The sequence below is a fragment of the Megachile rotundata genome, chromosome 6 (genome assembly GCF_050947335.1).
Source record: "Megachile rotundata isolate GNS110a chromosome 6, iyMegRotu1, whole genome shotgun sequence".
Classification (NCBI taxonomy): Eukaryota; Metazoa; Arthropoda; class Insecta; order Hymenoptera; family Megachilidae; genus Megachile; species Megachile rotundata.
In genome coordinates, this window is record NC_134988.1 from 10939893 (window position 1) to 10964509 (window position 24617).

Here is a 24617-nt window from a genome sequence, read left to right on the forward strand (position 1 = left end):
GGTTTGATAATGTTGTGGAATCTTAAGGATTGCAGTAGCGATCTATAAGGGGCAAATCCTTGAACTTGAAGATTGTTAATTAATTCGTTAAAGCGAACACGTCTAAATTCTTAAGGAGATGAGCCTTCACGTTTTCTAATTTTCTATTTATTAGTTTTTCAAGGTATTAATTTCTGAACTCTCAAATTTACAAATTTACAAATTTTCTAATTTGTACTTTTCAAGGTTTTAATTTTTAAACTCTCAAACTTACAAATTCACATAATTTCTAATTATTAATTCTTCAAGGTTTTAATTTTTAAACTCTCGAAATTAAAAAAAGCATTGAAACCGCTATATCTTCAAATCTCTACACCCCTAAATCCCTGCATTCAAGACGGATACTCCCAAATTCCTATATCCCCAACACCCCACATTATTAAATTTCTACACCTCCAAATCTCTACACTTTGAAATCCCCATATCCCCAAATCCCTACATTCCCAAATTCCTATATCTCCAAATCCTCGCATTTCCAAACCACTATACATTCAAGTCCTTACATCCCCAAAACCTATATCCTCCAACTCTTCCTCCAACACATCCCCAAATTAAAAAATTCCCCAATTCCTCAATAAAGAATTAATTACTCCGCTATCTCCTAAAATACCAGTAAAGACAAACAGCACCCTATCGAAAGAAGGATTTTCAATCCCCTGTTTTCCTGCCCTTTATAAGACGGTATAAAATCTCGATTTTCACTCACCTTTTATGAAGTCCACCGCCATTTCCAGCCCGTACGTGTCTTTATCGCAGTCGTCGAGGATGTGCGCTCCAATTTTCACGCCCGGCACAATACCATCGCCCTCGTTCAGTTTATCCAGGGTGTAGAGCATAGCTTCGAGGGCTTGTACACCTCCCTGTGGCATAACTGGGCCGCAAGTCACCGTGTCCTCCCTTTCGTGCACCATCATTAATCCGCCCAGCACGAGATCGCCCTCGACCACCGCCTCCTTCTTCACGGGCCAACCGACCAGAACGTGCGTGTTCAGATCCATGGATCGAAGCTGTCGTCGACCATGTCGAATACGATGATGAGTCTGCGGATTTTCTAACCGAAACCGCGTCCGCTTCTCGACGCCATTTTCTTCCACCTCGTTTCTCACCAGACTCTGTTCCGGTCGTTCGTGGATATCGTTGTTAACTCTTCCAGCATTTTGCAAGCTTGATATCCAAGTGTCGCTCTGCCCGCGGTTGCCCGAGCAACACACGCAACCGAGCAGTGCAAGCAACAGAAACTTCATGACTTCATAGTCGTGCACGGTTACGTTGCGGTTACCCGGTGACACTGCCCGATCGTTGCGGCGTGTTTATGGGGATGCTCGACTTTTATACGGATTGCTAATGCCGGGTAGTTAGCGGTCGCGATCTACATTTCAAGGATCGGTGAGCACCGACGAGTAATTTCGCTGCGTTGCCATCGCACATTCGCTGCGCCATGCTGGCTCTCTGTTTGGGCAAGAAACGCTGCTTTCAGGGTGCAATTTTCATAGAGATGCCCCATTATGAACTATGCTGATCAATAGAAGGTACAATCGTTCGTTGTTCGAGTTCTCAAGCTTTCATACTTGTTCATATTTTTCATAGTTTTCATAATTTTTCAGTAATGTTCAGAGATGTGCATTTGTGAAATTTGTGTCTTTTTGGATTCTTTGTCTGGCTACAAAATTATTGTGCAATAATAAAATAAATTCCCAAGTACTTTAATTTGCAAGCTTGTAAATATTCAAGTTTTTAAACATTGAATCTTGTAGGTCTAAGGTTCATTTGCGTATGTCAACATCCCTAAATCTACACCCAAATTCCACTACCCTCAAATTCTCCGTTTCGTATGAAATATGCATGTAAATAGTCCTCATATCATCCTAACGATTTAAAGTGATCAAACATAACTGCACCCCAATAAACCACATCAATTTCAGACCACTTCAGTCACGTATCAGACGTTATTAGACAGGCGGTATCAAAGGGTTGATTACAAAGGACACGAAAACGTCCGCGAAACTATCGGAATTCTTTGATTGGATAATCTTGTCCTCCGCGACTAACCCTCGATTGAGTGCTATCCCACTACTGTTCCATAGTAGCTGGTACCAGAGGCGTCAACTTTAAATTACTCGCGATTCAGTTCCATCATCGATAACGGTCCTCGAACTAATTAAAAACTTGGACCTCGTGTGCCGAGTCTCCCTTTTTATTTTCACGCGTTCCAAAACCGTCTTGCCGTCCCGTTTTCATGCTTGCGGCTGTACGTGTCGTAACTCGTTACGGAACGTACCTGTTGCGTGTGCCGCTGTTTGCCCTGGCTTCTCGATGAAATCCTCCGTTGTCACGCTATTTTCGCCCGGTTTCACGCATTTTTGGAGAACCGCGTTTTTGGACAGGCTGACAAGCGTGACCCGCCACCATAAGTAGACCACCTGACCCTGCCTTACCTGTTGCGCTCTCGGAGCTCCTAACCTCGCGGTTCGATTGTCCTCCAGAGAGATCGACTTGTCTACAAACTTTGCGATTCGATTGACCTCTCTGGAGATGCAGACGGTTCGGCCTTGATTGGATCAGGATACATGATTCTGCAGGTGACTTTATCGATCTATGGCGGCGGGAACTTTTGGCTGGTGGGGTTCAAACTTTTAGGAATTCAGGACTTTGGATTGCAAAGTTTGGGGTGGCTTTTGGGACTTGGATAATTAGTGGGATTTTGGGACTTTGAGGGTTGGAGAATTTGAGGTTATGGGACTTTGGGGGTTTTGCGACTTTGGGATGTTGAGAGGTTAGGGTATGTGATGTTAGAAGTTTGGAAAGTTGGAATTTTGAGATTTTGGGATCTCAGGAAATTTTGTAATGCGGAGCTTTGGATCTCTGAGATTTTAGGACTTTGGAAGGTTGGGATTCTGAGATTTTTAGAATCTCTTGAATCACCTTGAGAATTTTAGAAATTTGGTATTTTAGGGTATTGGGAGTTGAGAAATTTGGGATATTGGGATTTTAGAACTTTAGAAGTTTAAAGCTTTGAATTCTAGGAAATTGGGCTTTTGGGATCTTGAGAGCACTGAAAAATTGAAACTCTAAAATTTTTAAGGTTTAAACTATTGGAAGGTCGAAATTTTGAGATTTTGGAATCTCTGATTCATTTAGAATATGGCACCTCAGAACTTTGGAAGTTTGACATTTTGACCCATCTTAAAAACTTCAGAAATTTAACATTTTTTAACATTTAATTCTTGAAGCCTTTAAACACTTCAAAATTTAAAAATTAAAAAAATGTTGGACTACACAACTTTGTCATACAGTATCCTCAAAATTTAGAAGCTCAAAATTTTTGTCCTCTAAAAATTTGTAAGTCTCAAGCATTTTTGACTTTATCGACCAAATATTTCTGAGTGTTTCTCGTTGCCAAACTTCACAAAGAAAAAAGTTGATAAAATTTTCTTGTTCATCGAATGGGGATTTCTGAAGAACTTTGGGTCATCGGTCAAGATATGGAAAAAGATTTCATATTGATGCTAGCGCTTGCCCATCGTAATCTACTTTTCGATGACGTATGGGGTAGATAATGGGAAAATGAAGAACGATGAGGACTGGGAAGCTAATCAATCATACAAGTTACGCGATATTAGACGTTAATATGCATCTTCTTTTCGTAAGTGAAGCTGCGTGTGTTGCTAGACACTTTTATGAACAACCCAATATGTAGTCAATCTACACGATATTGCTTTTTATTGGGTTCATTTTGGTAAAAGATGCTTGACGTTGACAGAAATTTGCTAAAAGTTATTCCTCCTTCAAAATTATTTTTTGAAAGATCTTTCATTTTTATGGAGACTTGTAAATTATTTACTGAAAGGTATTTAACGTCGACTGAAATTAAGAACATATTTTTTAAGGTTTTTTACTTTGATCGAAACTTGTAAATTATTTTCTGAAAGATACTTAACGTCGACCAAAATTAAGAATTTATATTTTGCCAGATTGTTTCGACTGAAACTTGTAAATTATTTTCTGAAAAATATTTAACGTTGACCAAAATTAATAATTTATATTTTGCAAGATATTTTACCTCGACTGAAACTTGTAAATTATTTTCTGAAAAATATTTAACGTCGACCAAAATTAAGAATTTATATTTTGCAAGAGTTTTTACCTCGCCCAAAACTTATAAATTATTTTCAGATAGATATTCAACATAGACTGAAACTAACAATTTATATTTTATAAGATTTGTTAGTTCGTGAAAGAAACTTGTAAATTATTTACTGAGCAATATTTAACGTCGACCAAAATTTATATTGTGCAAGATCTTTTACTTCCACCAAAACTCGTAAATTATTTTCTGATAAAAAGTTAATGTCGAATTAATAATTTTGCAAGATTTACTTCGATCGAAACTTGTAAATTATTTAACGTCGAAACTTGCAAATTATACTTCGCGAAATCTTTCGCTTCGAAACTTGTAAATTATTTACTGAAAGATATCGAAGGTTAAACTTGCGAATTATTTCCCGAAGACACTTAACGTCATTCGAAAGTTTCGAAGGATCTGTAACAGATATTTAGCGTTGTAAAATGTTGGAGATTACAGGATGTTAAAAGAGATTCTTTGGAAGTTTAAATAAAATCGAAATTTAGAAAAATCTGTCGCCTTTTAATTCAATAATAATGGAATCAGTGAATCAAGCTAGTTAGAGTATCGAGGTATCGTAGATAAACTTCCCTCGAATTACGTTCAATACGTATTTAATGAACCGAGAACGAAAAGGTTCAATTACATTAAGCTTCGGTTCTTCGGGAGAAGAGTTACCGCTGAGAGGTTATGTTTCGAGAGGTTATTTAAATGCAAAACTAAAGATTACTTAGCATCTGTGCTTTAAGCATCCAATACTGTTATATCAACAAAACTAGATTGACTTCTATTTTACTTTCATTCAGAATTACTTTGACTAGAGAATTGAGAAGGTACTCAAATTATTCTTACTTCAATAATTTCAATGTTACTTTAATAAATTCACTTTGACAATTATCCTCTGAAAATAATGTGAATTCCAATTCAAATTTTGTGATAAATTAAAACAGCATGTGTACTTTGTTTTAAAATTTATTATTCTGCAATTTATTAGTTTGCAATCTCTTAGAGGTTACGTTAGGTTGCAGAATAATAAATCAAAACAGCATACGTACTATGTTTTAAAATTTATTCTGCAATTTATTAGTTTGCAATCTCTTAGAGGTTAGAAAATCTGCCACACTATAAAAGAGCATAAATTTGAACGTTACTGTGATTAAAAATGGTTGCAGTTAATCTTAATAATTCGACAGGAAAAGAATAAAAGACTGCAAGTTTCATTAATTAGTTATCTGTGGTCAGCTATTTCCATTAATTAAAAAGCGTGGTGAGCAACGTAATCAATGTTCTAACCGAACTGCATAAAATAATAATGCTTTGTTAATTAGAGCCGTAAATTATGTTCCATCAACGCGGGATATAAAAGTAAGGGAGGAAGCCTGTCAGAGCAAATAGCAACAAAATGGTTACTGGTTAATACATGAATTTACACCGAAGCTGTGCATGATCAATATGGGGCATAGTAAATATCTATTTGTGTTATTTACAAACCGCACAATTGCTGTAAAGCATCATTCAATCAGTAATTCACCCTTCAATTTTGTAACGAGTATTCGCATATAAACAATTCACATTACTGTTCCGAATTAGAAATCGGTAGCTCGATAAATTTTGTAATTAATCATTAAACTATATTTCATGCCTAATATTTGTTTCAAAATGTCTCCCTTTACAGATGGAAATATTTCGAATTTATTAAATATTTAATATTGAAACGACACGGTTTCGAATTCAAATTACATTCGATCGAAACGTGAAATTTAAATGTTGCATGCTGATAACATTTTTTGGAATCGCACGTCAATATATATTCATTATAGTTTTTAAAAAAAAGATTTTTCAAGTTTTAATCACTGAATTCAAGTTTGAAGTTCAAATGGTGAAACATAATTTTAGATATAAAATTAATATTCCGTTGTTTGATGAGTATGAACATAAGTTTAGAAATGGTACTTGAACGTCACTCAAAAATTCATCATACAAACAGTTGAAATATCATCGCTTTCCGCTAGGAGATAAAGGAATATAACCTCTCGTTATTGCACCGTTTCGCTTGTTCATTGAAAAAAATAGCACACAACGTCCTTTCAGGATGTGCACCAGTTTTGTTCTTTTTTCGTCGTCCATTCGTCTGTTCTCGTCGATCTGTGCGAACTTTTCTAGAAAAAAAAAGTTTCTGGCATGCAATACTGTTTGCACATCCGTTGAAGCAAATGTCTCTATGACCTATGAAATTGCTCAGAAACGAAATTGAGCGTGAAAGGAAGTTTCGATGAAAAACCCTTGTTAGGAAAGTTGGCAAATACAAATGTTTCAATTATCATGTTTTTGGATTTTCAGCCAATTTTCTGGTTTTCTGGTATTTAAATTGCCTGATTTCCTGATTTTTCAATTTACAGAATTTTTTTATTTGGAATATTTAAAATTTCGAGTTTTTACATTTTTGGATGTTCAAGTTCTCTAATTTATGTATTTTCAAATTTTCAGGTTTGTAATGTTTTTTTTTTAATGTACGAAATTTTTGAAATTGCTATATTTCTCATTTTTTAAATCCCTGAATTTATAAATTTTAAAAATTCTATTCACCTCTCAAATTTCCAAATTTTTAAACTTTTAATTCTCCACATTTTAAGTCTTCAAAGTTTTCAAATGTCAAATTTCTAATTTTTCAAGTTACATTAATTTTTTAATTTAAACAATAAAGCTTTTCAAACAGTGAAATTTTAACTTGTACAAAAGGTACAATTTTTTAAAAGCGCAATTTTCCAAGCGATAAATTTCAAAAGAGTAAAGAAGAACCCTCACCAAAAATGTCTGTGAAACATTTTCATATTCCGACGAAAGACGAGAAATAAATTTCCCTCCCTCAAAATAAAAAGACAATTTTTCGAGAAGCGTTTTCCCGTTTTATCGCAGAGTGGTAAACGTGGTTCTCAAGGGCGTGATTTTCAAGCTTATTTCTCCGAAGGGTCCGAAAAACATTAATTACCTTCGTTGCCGAAGTAATAATGACATTACAGTTACTTTTTACCTGACACGTTCTAACGCTAATTAAATTTTTCACGAACTTGCTCGAGATTCCTCGAGAACTCCGTAGATTTCTTTCTCTAGCACGAAAAAATTCTTACCGCGTTATTAGAGAATTGGTGAAACGGTCGGTGGGAAATTTTCCAACAGTTTGTCAAGGCAACACGGTTGCGCGTAAATTGCAATAAAGCCGAGCAGGTGTTACTTAACGAGGGTGATATTTTCGCGAATCCTCGTCTGGATAGCGCCGGAGACAGGCCAGTTACGGAAAGCAATCTTCCAAAGTGGTTTGCACGTTGTGTCACCTGCCCGAACGTAATCTTACGGGAATTATTGTGTTTCCTCGTTCTTTGTGATTCGTTGAAATTCGAGGCACTCGACGAACGATCGTACCTTCGTGTCACGATCAATAAATGCTTACGATCTTCGATGACAGAGGAAGACAAACGGCGATTTCATGGAAACGCGGCCGAAGTTGCGAAGAAACTGCTGGTTCGTTTTTCGTCCACCTGTTTGATTCTTCTTCGGCGTTCCTTCGAGGGTCGTTATGCTCAACAGCCCCGATTGAAACGGACAATGGCTGGCCCGTACGTTTTATTAGCTCGAACAGAGAGTTTCGAGGAGTTTAAATTGTTCACCGTAAAAACTCACCGTACTTTTTCACAGAACGCTGTCAATTACGGAGTTCGACATCGACGAAGTTTGTTCATTTTTTCGATGGTAAAATCGCGATTGGGTGTAGGCGCACGCACGTGGTTGCGTAGAAGAATGTTCAAAGAAGTGTTTCGTTAAATTGTGTTTGGATTAATGATACTTTTCTGTCATGTTTTCACGAAATTCGCACACGTTCGGTCGAAGAGCGCGCGCACGCCGCTCCGTGCCATAGCAGCCACTGACTGGCTCTGCGACTGCATCAACACTACCCTCCTGAAACGTATCAACCCTCTTCCACCCTCTGCGCCTCCGTCTTTTCCCTACTACCCTACCTAGCCCTCTCTCTGTCACCGTTTCACGCCTCCTGTCCCTGAAGTTCCAGCTTGAAGTGTGACCACTGATATTGTTATTGATACGTATCGATATAAACCCAATGTTAACGATTATTGATATGTTGCACACTTGTCATAAAAGTGATAAAGAGAGGTATGAAAAGGTGATTTTATGATCGTTGAAATAAATGTATGACATTGCGTTACATATGTTACGACGCATTTATCGTATTACGTCGGGTGGTAATAAATAGATGAAGGTGAAGTTGCGGATATATGCATCATGTATGCATACACATATATATACATATGTAGACATACTAACATATTATGACATCCTTATTATTTTACGAAAATGTGTGATAAAAATGAAAAGACGAAAAGTTGCAAACATATGTGTACATGTATGTACTATATGTAACATATGTGTATGTGTGTATGTATGAGGATGTACATATGTGTACGTATGTGTGTACTATATGTAACATATGTGTATGCGTGTATGTATGAGGATGTACATATATGTACGTATGTATGTATGTAGACATGTGTGTTACATTATGACGTAGTTATTATATTACGAATATGTGTGATAAAAATGAACGAGCAAAAGGTTGCAGACATATGTGTACATACGTATGTGGACGTGTATGTACACATGTGTACGTATGTAGACATATGTGTTACATTATGGCGTATTGATTATACTACGAAAATGTGTAATAATAAAAAGTAACTGAAAGAAAAGTTGCAAACATATGTGACCACGTATGTATATAGACGTGTATGTACACATGTGTACATAAGTAGACATGTGTGCCACATTATGACGCACTTATTATATCACAAAAGTATGTGGTAATAAAAAGTAGAAGAAGATGAAGCTGCAAACATAAATGTACCATATGTGTACCATATGTGTATGTACCATATAAACATATAATACAGTGATACCTTTATATATTGTATATAAATTTAATAATGGTTCAATTGAACTAATAAATCGAAGTATCAGTAATAATTAAGATACATGTAACCTGTTCAAAGCCCCTCTTATTATTCCATAAGTGACCGTTTAACTCGTCCATCACAATTTTCTTAGCTAATATAGCGCAGAGATCGAAAAAAATGGAATTGAGAGAAAAAATATGGTAGAGGCCGGTGGATTTACTTTATTGTGCCATCGTAGTACCGCGAAGTCTCTGGAACCACGACGGTCGTTTAATCATCCGAGAAGTACTTTGATAAATTATCGTTAGCGTCTGTTGGAAGCTAATCTTACGATGAGCAGCGTTGCGTGTGGGGATAAAGAAACTGAAAAAGGAGCTACTGCGAAGTAGATTTGTGGCAAAACGGGGAAACTGTAGGACTGGTATTTTTCTTGTTCGTTGTTTAACTACTTGATGGATCGTGGTACGTGACATACGATGGTGTTCTTTGTCGTATGTAGGGAGAAATAATTTGAAATACCTGTAATTACAAATTTTGCCGGCTTTAAATATTTCGTTCGAAAGGTATTTCACATTATTTGAAGGTGGAACACTTTCGGTAATTGGTACGCCTTCAATATTTTAATCGATTCCTTTAAATACACCTGGAGGTCCAAGTTTGAAACTGTATCGAAGTATCAAATTTGTATTCACACTGAATACTTGAAGCAAACTGTGTCGAATTTGGAATTGTATCAAATATTAAGAACACCAAATTCGGATACGTATGAAGTATTCCAAAATATTGAATTTCCCTCCAGAACTCACGATTAAAATTTGCGCCCCATGTCTCACAGTGCATTAAATATTTGATCAAAGAAAATGTCTTATCGTCCCAATTTTAATTTCTCCGAGCCCCCGAAATAAATTTCATAAAGATTTTATGTAGAATTTATTAGGGGCTATTAGGCGGGCTTAAATATAGAATCCTCGGAATTTTCTCGAGCGAACGAAACAAATGGTCAGGACGTAGCTTTCTTTTTAAACCTTCCCTTTCCCTTTTATATTCTTTCCCATCCACGGGAATTGTAATTGTTTCAACTCCGTGGTCCCGCGTTATAATCCTTGACCGACACGAAATAATTCGTGGTGATGAGTTTTAATTGTGTCCGCGTTGATTCAGTGAAGCAAAACCTCTCCCGTAAATTAGATAACAACACTCGATGTTATATCAAGCTAATTGAATTAATCGAAAAAATATTCCCCCTCGGACACGTCTCGTTATGAAATTATCTTAATACCTCCTGCGCTAATTATCCCGAGCGAAGCTGCGAGATATCAATGTACCATCCTTTTACGACTTCAATTACTTTTAAATTGTTCGGTGAATCGTTGTCGCCGTCCGACTCTCTTTACTCGTCGTTTATTTAACTTTCTTCTTTTTTTCTAATTTCGCTCGCTCGACAGGTACTTTAAAGCAGCCCGTAAAACGTACCGCTCGCGGAATAATGGAAAACGAGGATGTTATTATGGCTCTCTTTAGGAACGGGATAAATAAAAATGGCGGCTTGACCGGTGACTCTTTCGTAAGTGAAAAGCAATTAGACGATATAGCAGACGTTGAAAGGCAATCGCGTTCTCATAAATTTACGAATGTTAGAGGTTCTTGCACGAAACTTTCATACCAATTATTTTTGCTAGATTTACCGACGACTGGTTCGCATCTAAAATTCGGATACTCGTTCAATTTTCGTGAAGGTTGTAATTAACTTATTTGCAGACATAGCTGGAATTTTATCGTGTTCAGCACGATACGTCGTAATAAAGATTATTAATGCTGCAGGAATACCGCGAAATACAATTATATAATAGATTGAACTTGATGCTCTGTTCGAAGGAAAGCTTTAAATAAGCAGCCAATGGGGAGGAATATTTATTTGAGCCGCAGATGGAATTGGACGAACGTTTCTATTATGTTGCTGTTACGTTTGGGTTTGGACTTTTTTTATTTTGGGGCGTTTGGGGGTTTGGTGACTTTGGGGTTTGGGACTTTAGAAATTTGGGATTTGGGTGATTTGGGATTTGGGTGACTTGGGTCTTTGAGAATTTTGGGATTTGGGAGATTTGGGACTTTCAGAGTTTAGGTGCTTGGAAGTTTGGAACTTCGAAAATTGGATACTTGGTAATTTAGAATTTTGAGAGATTGGGACTCTGGAAGATTTGGAATTTTGAGAGATTTGAACTCTGCAAGTTTTGGTATTTTGAGAGATTGGGACTCTGGAAGATTTGGCATTTGGAGAGATTGGAACTCCAAGAGTTTTGGGACTTCGAGAGATTGGATTCTGGGAGTTTTGGGATCTTCAATATTTAGAACCTTGAGAGACTTGGAACTCTAAGAGTTTTGGGACTTTGAGAGATTAAATTCTGGAAGTTTTGGGATCTTCAGTATTTCGAACCTTGAGAGCTTTGAAACTCTAGGAATTTTGAGTCATAGAAAATTTGGAACTTTGGGTATAGAGGACTTCGAAAGTTTGGTACTTAGATGCTTAAGACTTTGCAAGATTGGGACCCTAGGTGTTTTGGTACTTTGAATATTTGGAACATTGGAAGTTTGGAACGTTGAGAGCTCAGAACTCCAGGAGTTTTGGAACATTGCAAATATAGAATTTGAATAACTGAAAACTTTGATACGTAACAAATTTGAAACTTAAATTTGAAGCTATGATCATTGAAGTCTCTAAAAAAATTAAATCCTTGAAAATTTAAAACTTGCAATTAATATCCCACGTAAGGATTTCCATCGATCAAACAACAAAATTGAAACATGTAGCCCTAGAGTAATTCAGAGCTTTGGAAGAAAATTTGGAACTTAAATTTGAAACTATGAGTCTCTGATTCGAGTCTTCTATTAGAACTCCAGACAACCTCACACAACAAAATTAAAACATGTCCCAATATTTAGCACTATTAAAATGAACACAAAGCAAATTTTCTTCTACAGCAGCAATTTAATTGAAGTACTGAATTATAAAATGCAGGATTGTAAGAAAATTTGACCACTCTGTGAATTATGAAGTAACTGTACGAGTGTTTGATTCAGGAACGTAAATCCTTTCCGGAGAAGCGGTAATAATTTAAAGAAGGAAGTTCCAAGAAGATTTCCTCTGTTGCTGACGAGAAAAAGGCAGGTCCGAGTAAATTACTCAAAGCAATTAGCTTTCAGGCAGAGCTGGAATGCCGTGCAAATAAACGTTCTCCTTGGTCCGAATCAATTTAACGTATCCGTGAAGTTGCCGAAATCGCGTCGAATTAAAGGGTACAGATTGAAAATCGAACAGCGGTATGCAATTACTGTGGAAAATCGTTTACCTTTGTCGATGGAGGATGATCAGGATAGTTTGAAATTTAATAGCAGACCGTCGGGTGCTTTCGGTCGACGCGGAACAAACCGAAATTGATCTAACAAAGCTTTTCCCATCGTACGACGTCAATCGTTCTACTTCTTCGTTCGGATTAGCAACGAACTTTCTGTTTCTTTCGTAGTTTCGACTTCTCGTTCCTCGAGTGTTCTTTCTATTTCTCCGTTTCGTCTGCTCGACGAAGCACCGCTGCAAAACTTGTTCTTTACTTCGCAATCTGAACGCTTATTCGAGCGGGAAAGAGAGAAAAAGAGATTTCATTGCTCGTGACGCGTTTCGATTTTCACTTATCCCGTACCGTATTTCACCTGTCAAACTCATTCCTCGCAGGAAGTTGAAGTTTCGAAAATGACGCCTCTCTGGCCGGATGTCGAGCGAATTTTCATTTTTAAATGGCAACCCGTATTTCGACTTGATACCTCTTCAACGTGGATGCAGGCAATTTCAGATTACTCGCTCAAGTATTTTCGCATAAACTTCAACGAGATTCGATGAGATTTTATGTTTGCCGTCGGAGAAATCGGAGCATATTTGTAATTTGTTCAAACGTAAATGTGAAAGTTTCATGGATTTCATCTGGGGTAGAGATAAGTGAAACTAAATAAGGAAGGGTTAGATATTTCCGGATTTACTTTCCGCATTTGGGTAATTTATTTTGACGATTGAATTTTGCGGAATTTTTTAAGTGTAATTTCAGATTTTGAGGATTGGAGATGCAGCAAGGTAGAAACTAGGGAATTTTAGTATTTGGAGATTCGGAAGTTTTGGAATTGGATTTGAGGATCTGGGAATTTAGGGATTTCGGCAATATGGATTTGGGGCACAAAACAGCAACTTTAAAACTTAGTTAAAAAGTTAAATGAATTTTCTTGAAGTTATTATTTCTTTACTAATAATTTCCACTATTGTTTGTTTCACTGTCCATACATCACACGTGTCATGTTATAGAATCAGTTAAAAACTGCTTATCTAAAATTATTGTATTAAATATAACGGCGACTATGAGTCACCTCTCGAGCGCAAAGGGTTAATCTCAAAAAACTGCTAACCTATAAATTACACAATTTGAAAATTTCAAAAAGTTCGGAAAAAAACTATAAAGTTGCAAGTTTAAATAATTACCAAGTTTACATGTGTTCCGAAACATAATAGTCTGCGAGTGTAACGAAGAGCTTACTCCAATTAGCCCCTGGCGTTATCATTACCACGCTCGTGACGCAGTCGCAGTTCAATAACGCTAAATCTTTCTCATATCTTCGGTGTGGTCTAATTTGCAATTTAAATCCGGCAATAATACACGCAATCAAGTATCGGGAATACAAAGGATGAGACATTAGCCGTTTTTATTCGTGGCAACGTAAATTAAGTCTAATCGGCGTATAAATCAAAATAGAGGTTATACTACAGCACACACAGAAGGCAACATAATGTTATAATAATATAAGAGGTGGCAGGTGATCGATCTTGTAAAAAGTAAGTCGATTGGATGTCTGGTATCGGACCGTTTGGCGAGCGTCCAATTCGGCAATTAATTCGACCAGGGACAAGTGGTAATTTCGAGAATTGCACGGCATCTGTTTCAAATGAAATTATGTTGAGTAAGTAGCTAGGAAAGTTTTCGCGTTGAACAGCTTGCAATTACGTCGTGGCACGTGTGCACGAGCCCGTGTAAACTGTTCGCGAGGCACGATATGATATTGTTGCCGGCCACAGGATCGATTTGTTCCCGATTCACCCACTGCGACCGGTCACGATTTACATCCGTTCTATGAGTGTTGTTTGGTCGTTGCGTGATTCATTCTGTCGGCTTGATTGTGCCGCCTTTCACCTTGCACCGCGGAAGTGTTTCCACATCGGTGAACGTTGAATGGCAGCTTGCTGGCTGCTTTCTGATTACGCGTTTCCTTCTTAACGAAGGAGTTATGATCGTTCAGATTCGGGAGATAATTTTCTGGACACGTTTCTGAAATGGACATTTATTTCTTAGGTGGACCTCTGTTTCTGTCGACTTGAGGATATTTAGAATTATGGAGATTTCAAATTTTTTGGAGTTTAAGATTTCTTAGGTTAAGGGGTTTCGAATGGAGAGATTTTTTTGGTGCAGTGGAAGGGTGGTTGAATCTAGGGAATTTTTATTGATGGAGAGATGGGAGTATGGAGGGATTATTTGATAGAGGGATTTTCCAATCTAGGCAATTTTTGTTCAGTGGTTTGTGGGATCTATGTCCCTAAATTACAATGTCCCCAACTACCTATGTCCCTAAATTCTAATACCTCTAAACACCTATAACCCTAAACCACAATATCCCCAATTAACTGTGTCCCTAAATTCCTACGTCCCTAAATAAATTCTTAAATTTGCAGACCTAAAATTCGAAGAAACAAAAATTACTAGAGACCTACACTCTACTAATATTTATAACAGTATGAAGCAAAAAGTAGAATAAAAGTCGCCTAAAAGTGATAGCGTTGCCCGCAAGGAAATATTGCGTGTAATTGAAGGCAGGTAATTTGTACGAATGAAAGTTTTGTCCGGGTACAAATTCCCGTATCTCCAGTCTGATATACCATCACCAATAGATTTCTCCAGAGGACCGTTAGACACTCGGTGAAGGTTTATGTTTTGGGGTTGTTTCTCCAAGAAAGCTTTTGGTCGTTTGTGTCTTTTTATCGACAATCTTCATGCGGACAGAAATGTACAAATTTATGAGAAATTCGTGATTCTATCTGCGCCCCGAATTTTACAAAAAAACCACAACAATTCCATCGCATTGATACAAGTCTGGGTCTCCCACATAACAATATTGAACATTGCAGAAAAAAATTTAAAGCAATCAACGAAATACGTAGAAAAGAATTCTTTGTCTCGATAGTTCTTCTCACGTACCAAGGTGATTCGAAACTTCGTTTTGTAAAAGTTTCCATGAAAAGTTATGGCAATCACCGATTCATTGATTAGCTGTTGGTTCGCGTGTAACTTTGATCGCCAGGAGGCTCAATACCTTCGTGATCAGCCGAGACTATTAAGCATTGGACAGAAAAAGTTTCAACTACTTGGCCAGAGAATAGAAGAGTTTATTAAAACCTTGAATCCTTCGAAATCCTTTGGTTCACGTATCGAGGTGGTTCATTTTACGAAACTCTTTATGATTCGTTAGGTCATCGAACAAAACTTAGAAGGCTGCAGGACTATAAAAATTCTGTAAGAAATTTAAAATCCCTAATTCTATAAATTTCCTAATACTCCAGCTGTCAAAGGTCAGAATTTCTAACGTTCTGAACTTCGACTTCCGAATACCTGTAATTTCTAACTTCTCGAAATCCTGAAGTCCAAAACTATCGATCTACCAAAGTCCTGAACCATCTGTCACAGCACTTCAATACTTCCCCATACCAAAATTCTAACATCGCAAAACCATGTGCCAATATTCCAAATTCTCAAGGTTTTCAAATTTAAATTTAGGTGACTGGATATTTGGAAATTTGGGAACGTGGGAATTGGAGAAGGTGGGAATTGGGGAAGGTGGGAATTGGGGAAGGTGGGAATGGGAGAATGTGGGAATTGGGGAATGTAGGAATTGGGGAATGTGGGAATTGGGGAAAGTTGGAATTGGGGAATGTAGGAATTGGGGAATGTGCGAATTGGGGAATGTGAGAATTGGAGAATGTGGGAATTGTGGAATGTGAGAATTGGGGAATGTGGGAATTGGGGAATGTCGGAATTGGGGAATGTGGAATTGGGGAATGTGGAATTGGGGAATGTGGGAATTGGGTAAAGTGGTACCTGGGGAAAGTGAAAATTGAGAGTAAAAACTACTTCATCCCCCAAATTTTGCTCTCTAAAACCTATCAAATGTCTCTAAATCAAATAACTAACACTACAAACAATTTTGACGTCATCCTTAACAACGTAATATTTGATCCTGTCGCCTTACACGCGCAACCATCGTCGTTATATTATAAACATTTCACGCCGAGTCATTACAGTCACCTTTAATAACGCACGGGTTAAGCAACTGCAACCAAGTTGCTGGAAATTGCGGTTACCACGGTGTACTTCGATAAATAAGAAACCACAACTGTAATTCACGTCTTTCGGGGACGATTTACGGAGTAACAGAAAGTAGCTGGGAAATATTTCGTAACAATGTTGGCCATTGTGGTTGGTCAGGGGATAAAATCGTGAATGGATGCTTGCTACTGTCCGAAAGACTTTTGAGCTCGGCTCTTTGAGTCCTCGATATGATCCCTTTTGTACAACAAACCTTTGTACGAGGTGTTTCCGAACATAAGCTCGTTTCATCCTGCGTGGGTCCGATGGTTTATGACATTTATTACTGACGCTGGTTTAATTAAGCTAAAAATATCGTTCAAGTTTGTGCAGGGCTTTTGTACACATTATAAAATTGGTCGTCATCAAATTAATTTGTGCGATGCACAAAAACAGGGTGCTAATATTAATTTCAGTAATTGTATCATCGTCACGTAACTTTGGAACGATTTTCACCTCGAAAGGTGTTAATATGTTAATTATAAAGGAGATTTTTAACAACAAGGGTAGTTAATCTTTCAATTTTGTTTTTTAATTTATTAATGTATATCATTGTGTTGATAGCAAGAGCCTTAAAATGTACCAGTTGTTTATTTTTCCTTTAAATAATTTTATGAAAATTCATGTAACAGTGATGTCTGACTATCGTTAGATCATACTACTTAATCAGCTGATCACAAATTACCATCATGTCGTTCAACATGTTGAATGTCCAAGTAAGTTAAATCTATGGGTCACTGACAACCCTTGAAATAATTAAAATTTTAGTAATAATACGTCGGTGAAAACATTCGAAGTTCAAGAGTAATGAATAAAGAATGTAACAGTGATGTCTGATCATCGCTGGATCATTCTACTTAATCAGCTGGTCCCAAATTACCACCGTGTCGTTGAATATGTTAAATGTTTAAGTACATTAAATCTATGGGTCACTGTTAACCCTTGCAATAATTAAAATTTAAGTAATAATACATCAGTGAAAACATTCGAAGTTTAAGAGTAATGAATAATGTAACAGTGGTGTCTGACCACCGCTAGATCATACTACTTAATCAACCAGTCCCAAATTACCACCCTATTATTCAACATATTAAACCTTCAAGTACATTAAATCTATGGGTCACTGTTAACCCTTGCAATAACTAAAATTTAAGTAATAATACATCAGTGAAAACATCCGAAGTTCAAAAGTACTGAATAATGTAACAGTGGTGTCTGACCACCGCTAAATCATACTACATAATCAGCAGATCCCAAATCACCCTATTATTCAACATATTAAATCTTCAAGTACATTAAATCTATGGGTCACTGATAATCCTTGTAATAACTAAAATTTTAGTAATACATCGATAAACACATCCAAAGTTTAACAGTAATGAATAATGTAACAACGGTGTCTGACCATCTCTACATCATACTACTTAATCAGCTTACACTTCGCCGCTTAATGAAGCATCACCGTAAATTTCTCCCCAATTGTTTTTTGCCAGAATTCCGACTGTTACAGATTTCCTTGTTCGAAACTTGGAGCCTCATTGTTTCACAAGTTCGTAGTACTTCAAAGTTTAAATTCCTCCCAGCTACTTTGTGAACGAAAATCGAATGCTGGAACCGTTTCCCTGTTACCATCTTGAACTTTATCTCGGGTATAAACCTCGAATTTCATGGGGACTTTTTAAAACAAGAACTCGTAAGATTGCTGCAATTTCCGGGAGAAATTGTTACTGCGAGATTTTGTTGGAAATCTAAGTATTCAGGATGTCTTTTTACTGGTCTCAAGATTTACTGTATCGAGTAAAATGCTTCGATTAGTATCCTTCGAGGTCTCGATTAACTAACCACTGCGCTTTTATCGCGGAAACTTGCGGACTTCTTCCGATAGCAAGGAAGTAGAACTTCGTAATTTAACTTCTGCATTCTTTCGAGATATAGTTATACTGTTGGGTGTTACGAAACTGATGCTCGATGTAAGGACTCCGGGTTCCTACTTTCATAATAAATTTATAGTAATTCTCCTTCGGTGCTAACGTCTTGACTATCGGCATAAAAATAGACACGAGTTGTGCAACATGTTAAAAATTTATCCACGACGAAAACAGTCTGTTGTCAAATTTAAATCTTGAACTTCTACCTTCTATTTTTAAGTACGACACTATTCCAACAATCTTCTTCGTATAACAATTATTTAAATACATTTGTAACCCTTCAAGACGGTTACCTTGATTATCATATCAATCTGTTGAAGAAATTTCAACCACAATCAATTAAAAAAAAATTTAACACTAAACCTGTCAGAGTGCAATGCATATTTACTCTGAAATTAAAAATGAAGTTAAAAAATAAATAAACCAGTGATAAAACATAAATTATTACACACATTAATGCATCTTCATGAAGATTAACAAAGATTGTAAAAAAATGACTTAACAAATTTTGTAAGTTAAAATGTAAAACTTGTAAACATTTGACCTTTTTGACAATTTTAAGTAGAATGATCTGCAAATTGTCAGACGTGAATGCTATCATACTTCTCAAATTTCTAACTGTGTCTTATAATAGACTCCTATGAGAGACAGCAACACCCTTTCTAACCATGTCCATAATTACAATATTGTGATCTGAGGCTTCAAAGTGGATTATAGTTCACCTTACTTGACAACCAACCAATTAACCACTAATTAACAAGAAGTTCTTGTCAGGAAGTTCCTGTCGAGAAGTTCATTTTGTAGCTTCAAACTTCAAATTGATAAGCCGTAAGTGGTATTTTGCGTCGCTTCTATATCACCAAATTATGCCATTCGGTGTAGAACAACCTGATAGAAACATATTACCATGGATGAAGGATAATTACGGACACAATCATCAACGCTTAAGAGAAGGTGTTGAAAACCGTCAGGAAGCTGTTTCAATGAAACTCGATTACCAGCTGTTCATGCATGACAGCTCTACGCCTATAGCTATCTGCGGAGAGCGTTAGAGAAATCTGGAACACGTTTCGGGAAAAAGGATACCAATTTTGGTTTCAAAGAGTTGAAACATTTCTACGTGTTCTATATTGTTATGTGTAGAGAAATTTCGGGTATTTGAGGACTTTGAAGGTTAGGGTTTGGAGGTTTTGTGATTTGGAAATTTGGAAAGTGGGGGTGTAGAATTTGGGAATTTTGGACATTTGGAGATTTGGGAAATTTGGGAAGTGTGAGAATTTGGGGAATTTGGGAAATTTGGAAATTTGGGGTGTTTGAGAATTTGGGGTGCTTGAGAATTTGGCGTGCTTGAAAATTGGGGGTGCTTGAGAATTTGGGGTGCTTGAAAATTGGGGGTGCTTGAGAATTTGGGGTGCTTGAGAATTTGGGGTGCTTGAGAATTTGGGGTGCTTGAGAATTTGGGGTGCTTGAGAATTTGGGGTGCTTGAGAATTTGGGGTGCTTGAGAATTTGTGGTGCTTGAGAAATTGGGGTGCTTGAAAATTTGGGATGCTTGAGAATTTGGGGTGCTTGAGAATTTGGGGTGCTTGAGAATTTGGGGTGCTTGAGAATTTGTGGTGCTTGAGAAATTGGGGTGCTTGAAAATTTGGGGTGTTTGAGAAATTGGGGTGCTTGAAAATTTGGGGTGTTTGAGAAATTGGGGTGCTTGAGAAATTGGGGTGCTTGAGAAATTGAGGTGCTTGAAAATTTGGGATGCTTGAGAATTTGGAGTGCTTGAAAATTTGGGGTGCTTGAAAATTTGAGATGTTTCAGAATTTGGAATATTTGAGAATATGGAGCGTTTGAAAAATTAGTCTGAATGTCTGAGCATTTGGGACGTTTGAGAATTGGTGGTATTTGAGAATTTGATGTATGTGAGAATTTTTGGGATATTTAACAATTTCAAAATCCTGGATTCCGAGGTTTCCTAATCCATAAAATTAAAAACTTGCAAATAAAATAAAATTAAAAAAATCTCAAACTTAAAGCACCTACAAATTCAACAATCTATTAATTAAAAAATAAGCTAAAGCAAAAACACCTCCTTCAAACCTTGTCAATCTAACAATATACAAATGCACATAAGTACATAAATGAACATAAAGACGTCTAACCACAAAAAATTGCAATTAATCTTCCCTGACAAGTTAAATCGATGAAAAGTAACCCATCTTGCGAGTGACGTTTCCGAAGATACCAGTGAAAAAGAATCTATAAATTAAATATAATCGAGATTGTCTGCACGAATCACGCACGATTACATGATGCAGTCCGTTTGGTTAACAACGTTCTTATCTACGACCTGTATTGTGAAAATTTATCGGCAAACCGCAGGGCTTCCGGCACGAATTTCCGAAGGAAGCTCGCCTGCTCTCTGCGGATGCTCTAAGTAACTAGGTAAAAACATGTGTAATTTATTTCCGAGTCTCCCGACCTGCCAGAAAGAATGTACACTAATTTCTAACGTGTCTACAACAGATTCCTGATACTGATGAACAACGATATCCGTTGTCGTGCTTTTAGTTACACTGTTTCGAATCCATTTGCTACGATGTTACACTTAATGAACTTTCTTATGACTTCTGTGACGATTATATTTATAGGTTAGGTTCGCTCAAAATATTTATTTGTAAACTCAATTTTTTTCATTTTTAAATTATTTGATTTTTTATATTTGTAGGTTTCTAATTTTTAAGTTTGTAGGAATTGAAGATTTCCAATTTTATTGAATGTTACTGTAATTTTATTATATTTCATTATTTGTAATTTTTCATTTTTATAGTTTTTAAGTTTACAAGTGTTGAAATATTCAAGTTTTCAAAGTTAGAGTTTACACTCTTTCTTTACAAATTTTTCAAGTTTCAAATAGTTGAATTTGTAAGTGTCTAAATGTCCAGAAGTTTCTAAATTAATACAATTTTGATGTTCTACATTTATCAATTTTTAAAGACAAAAATATTCAAGTTCATCAACTAATCAACCTATTCTTCAAGTTTAAAATGGTTAAATTTATAAATGTCTAAATGTTCACAAGTTTCTAAATTAATAAAATTTTGATGTTCTACATTTATCAATTTTTAAAGACAAAAATATTCAAGTTCATCAACATGTCAACCTATTCTTCAAGTTTAAAATGGTTAAATTTGTAAGTGTCTAAATATACACAAGTTTCTAAATTAATAAAATTTTGATGTTCTGCATTCATCAATTTTTAAAGACAAAAATATTCAAGCTATTCAACTTGTCAACTAACTTTTGAGATTTCAAAATGTTCACATTTGAAACTGAAAAAAATCCACACATATAAATTAAAAGTTTACAAAAAGAAACCAGTTACCTTTGTCCAGTTCTATAAACTTTTTTATCAAGCGTCTAACATTCGTACACCCACAACCCGTAAATTCTCCAATTTATAGCTGCAATCTTTCTAACCCGCCAAAGTAAAGGAGTCTAAAAACCGCCTAAAATGGCGCCGCAACGAAATAACGTTCCGAGAACTATTTGCCGTTTACCGTGTACACTAAATTGCTCGCAAGAGAAAAAAAGAGGCCCAATGAAGTTGCAGACAATTTGGAGTAAATTTCGTGCAAGCATTTGATTAGAAGCGTAACGAAACGAAAGGTTTTGTTTCGGAGCGGAATATCGTGCATTTGACCTCGTTCGGGAGAACAGTCACCCATTGTCCCTTGCCAATATCCTGTGATAGTTCCGGATATTTCGTGACCAGGATTCGCTACCAGTTTCTGTGAAAGGTTTTTTCTTCGTAATATCAGGGAAGATTCGACACGTCGCTTTAAAAATTTGAAAACCTAATTTCATCACGGGGCAGGATTTTGACCGCGCTCTTCCCGATATCCCTTGACTCTTCCGGGTATTTGCATTCGCGTGGATCAACCAGAATAAAAGTTGGACGAGGTAAAACTTTGTCTAAAGTACTGTTCCGATACGGTAGAACCCGCGAAGAAAGGGAGCGTCCTTGGATTCCTGCTAACGCTACTTTCCAACTTCTATTACTTCTTATAGAGTTTTCTCTCGTTGATTTGCCGTTTCCACGGGACCGACCCTTTCTCCCCTCTTTCGAAAGGTCCTTCGAACGCTTTTCCCTTAACTTTTTACCTCTGCAAACCCACATTTTTCGTGTTTCGTGTTTTTCTGCGAATGAGGACAAAAATTTTAACGTTCGTTAAATTTATTAAACGAATTGACGTCATGGAGCACAAGGATTAGAGCAAAAAGGATTCACGTACCGTGAGTCATGAACTTTACTGGAACAGTTAAAACTATTCTGCGACAGATGCGGATCTGGTCAGAAGTTTCGGGACACACGTAGATCATGAAGTCAGACGAACTTTCAATACGTGTGCTGATGACTGATGCACGTGTTTAAGTCATACGTAGTTTATGATGTTTATTATTTTATTTCATAATTTTTTTATTATTTTTATGCAAGTTAGGAATAATTTAGTGATTGTTGGAGAAGTTAGGATTTAATTATTTCATGTTATATTGTGAAGGAGAGCCACACTGAAGTACTTTATTATTTTTACACAATTTAGGAATAATAAGTTTAGTAATTGTTGCAGAAGTTAGGATTTTATTATTCTATGTTATATTGTGAAGGAGAGTCACACTGAACTACTTTGTTATTTTTATACAATTTAAGAATAGTTGAGTTTAGTGATTGTTACAGAAATTAGGATTTTACTATTTCATGTTATATTAGGAAGAAGAGACATACTGAAGTACTTTGTTATTTTTACACAATTTAAGAATAGTTGAGTTTAGTGATTGCTTCAGAAATTAGGATTTTACTATTTCATGTTATATTATAAAGAAGAGTCACACTGAATTACTTTATTATTTTTACACAATTTAGGAATAATTGAGATTAGTAATTGTTGCAGAAGTTAGGATTTTATTATTCAATGTTATAGTATGTTATTCTATTTGCAAGAGTCTTGTGTGGTGAGAGCTTGCTTACATATATGTTACATATGTTATATTGTATTTTTATATCTTATTTTATTTTCAAAATAAATGTTGTTTCATTTAATTATATCTCTTAGAACATATCTTAGAACATGTTTTAATTCTGAAGATTTATGAAATGTTTCATATCTAACTTCAATAATAAGTGATCCACATTGACCACCTTATACTATTGAGGTTATGTACGAAACATGTATGTAAGGTTATGTTCTATCGTCTGACAGTTAAGATGATACTTAAATGAGATATGTTATGTCATATACAATGAATCGTACACAATGTATATAATGTATGTATACATCAATCTTAAAATTTAAAAATATCAGTCATTCTTCATTTATGGAAAATCTGTGAAGGATGTAAACATAACCTATAATTGAATCCTGAAATACGGAATAGTTACTGGTAGTCTGAGATACAGGTAAGTTATAAGGTCTGAACATATGGTAACTAGAGCAGACTATACCCGTATGAAAATTATGTAGAAAATAGACGTAGGTGTTGTCCCCCTGTTGGCGAGCGAAAGGTTCGATTCGTCCGCTTCCACTTTGACCGCCTTCATGAATAATGTAATTCGGGCTATCGCATTCTCTGGTCCGCATCGAAATAACTTTTTCAACGGTCGAGTGGTTCGCTAACGGGCCGAAATTAATTTCCAACGGTGAACGATCTAATCGTAGACTGCTTGAAAGTTCGCTATATAATTATACTCGGCAGATAGGAATCGTCGCGCGGTCCGAACGAGATCAACGATTAATTGTTTCCAGTTTTCCATGCAAATTGATGAGCGTCGAACCGGCTAACTTTTAGAGCAACAATCGTCGAGCTATTTTAATAAGTTTTGATAAACAGAGCGCGATTATTTTTAAACGGGATCAACGAGCGAAGATAAAGAAGGACGAAAGCTGCAATTACTGGAGAGTTTGTGGCCCGTTCACCAAGAAAATTGCCCCGTAAACTCTTCTTATCGTGGAAATGTAGAACGTTTCGGCGAGGGATAATATTCGAAAGCTTTCTTTTTCAACGGGAACTTCTCATTATCATCAATTACGGGATGCACGATCTTTTCGCATTATGGCCGCTCAACT

The 24617-nt window shown here is 36.4% G+C and overlaps 1 protein-coding gene across 2 annotated transcripts in view; it reads right to left on the minus strand.

Annotated features, from left to right (window-relative positions):
- The window catches only part of Glurb (metabotropic glutamate receptor B), a 300574-nt gene that overhangs the window by 141153 nt on the left and 134804 nt on the right, over window positions 1-24617 (minus strand). The window contains exons 1-2 of one of the 2 annotated variants that reach the window (XM_076532779.1): window positions 7611-8074; window positions 746-1488 (exon numbers count right to left, since the gene is read on the minus strand). The exons of the other annotated variant lie outside the window; for it this stretch is intronic. Coding sequence (XP_076388894.1) covers window positions 746-1283 — 538 coding nt within the window. The 5' untranslated portion in view covers window positions 1284-1488; window positions 7611-8074. Of the gene's footprint in view, window positions 1-745; window positions 1489-7610; window positions 8075-24617 lie in introns of those variants that run through there. 2 annotated transcript variants of the gene reach the window in all.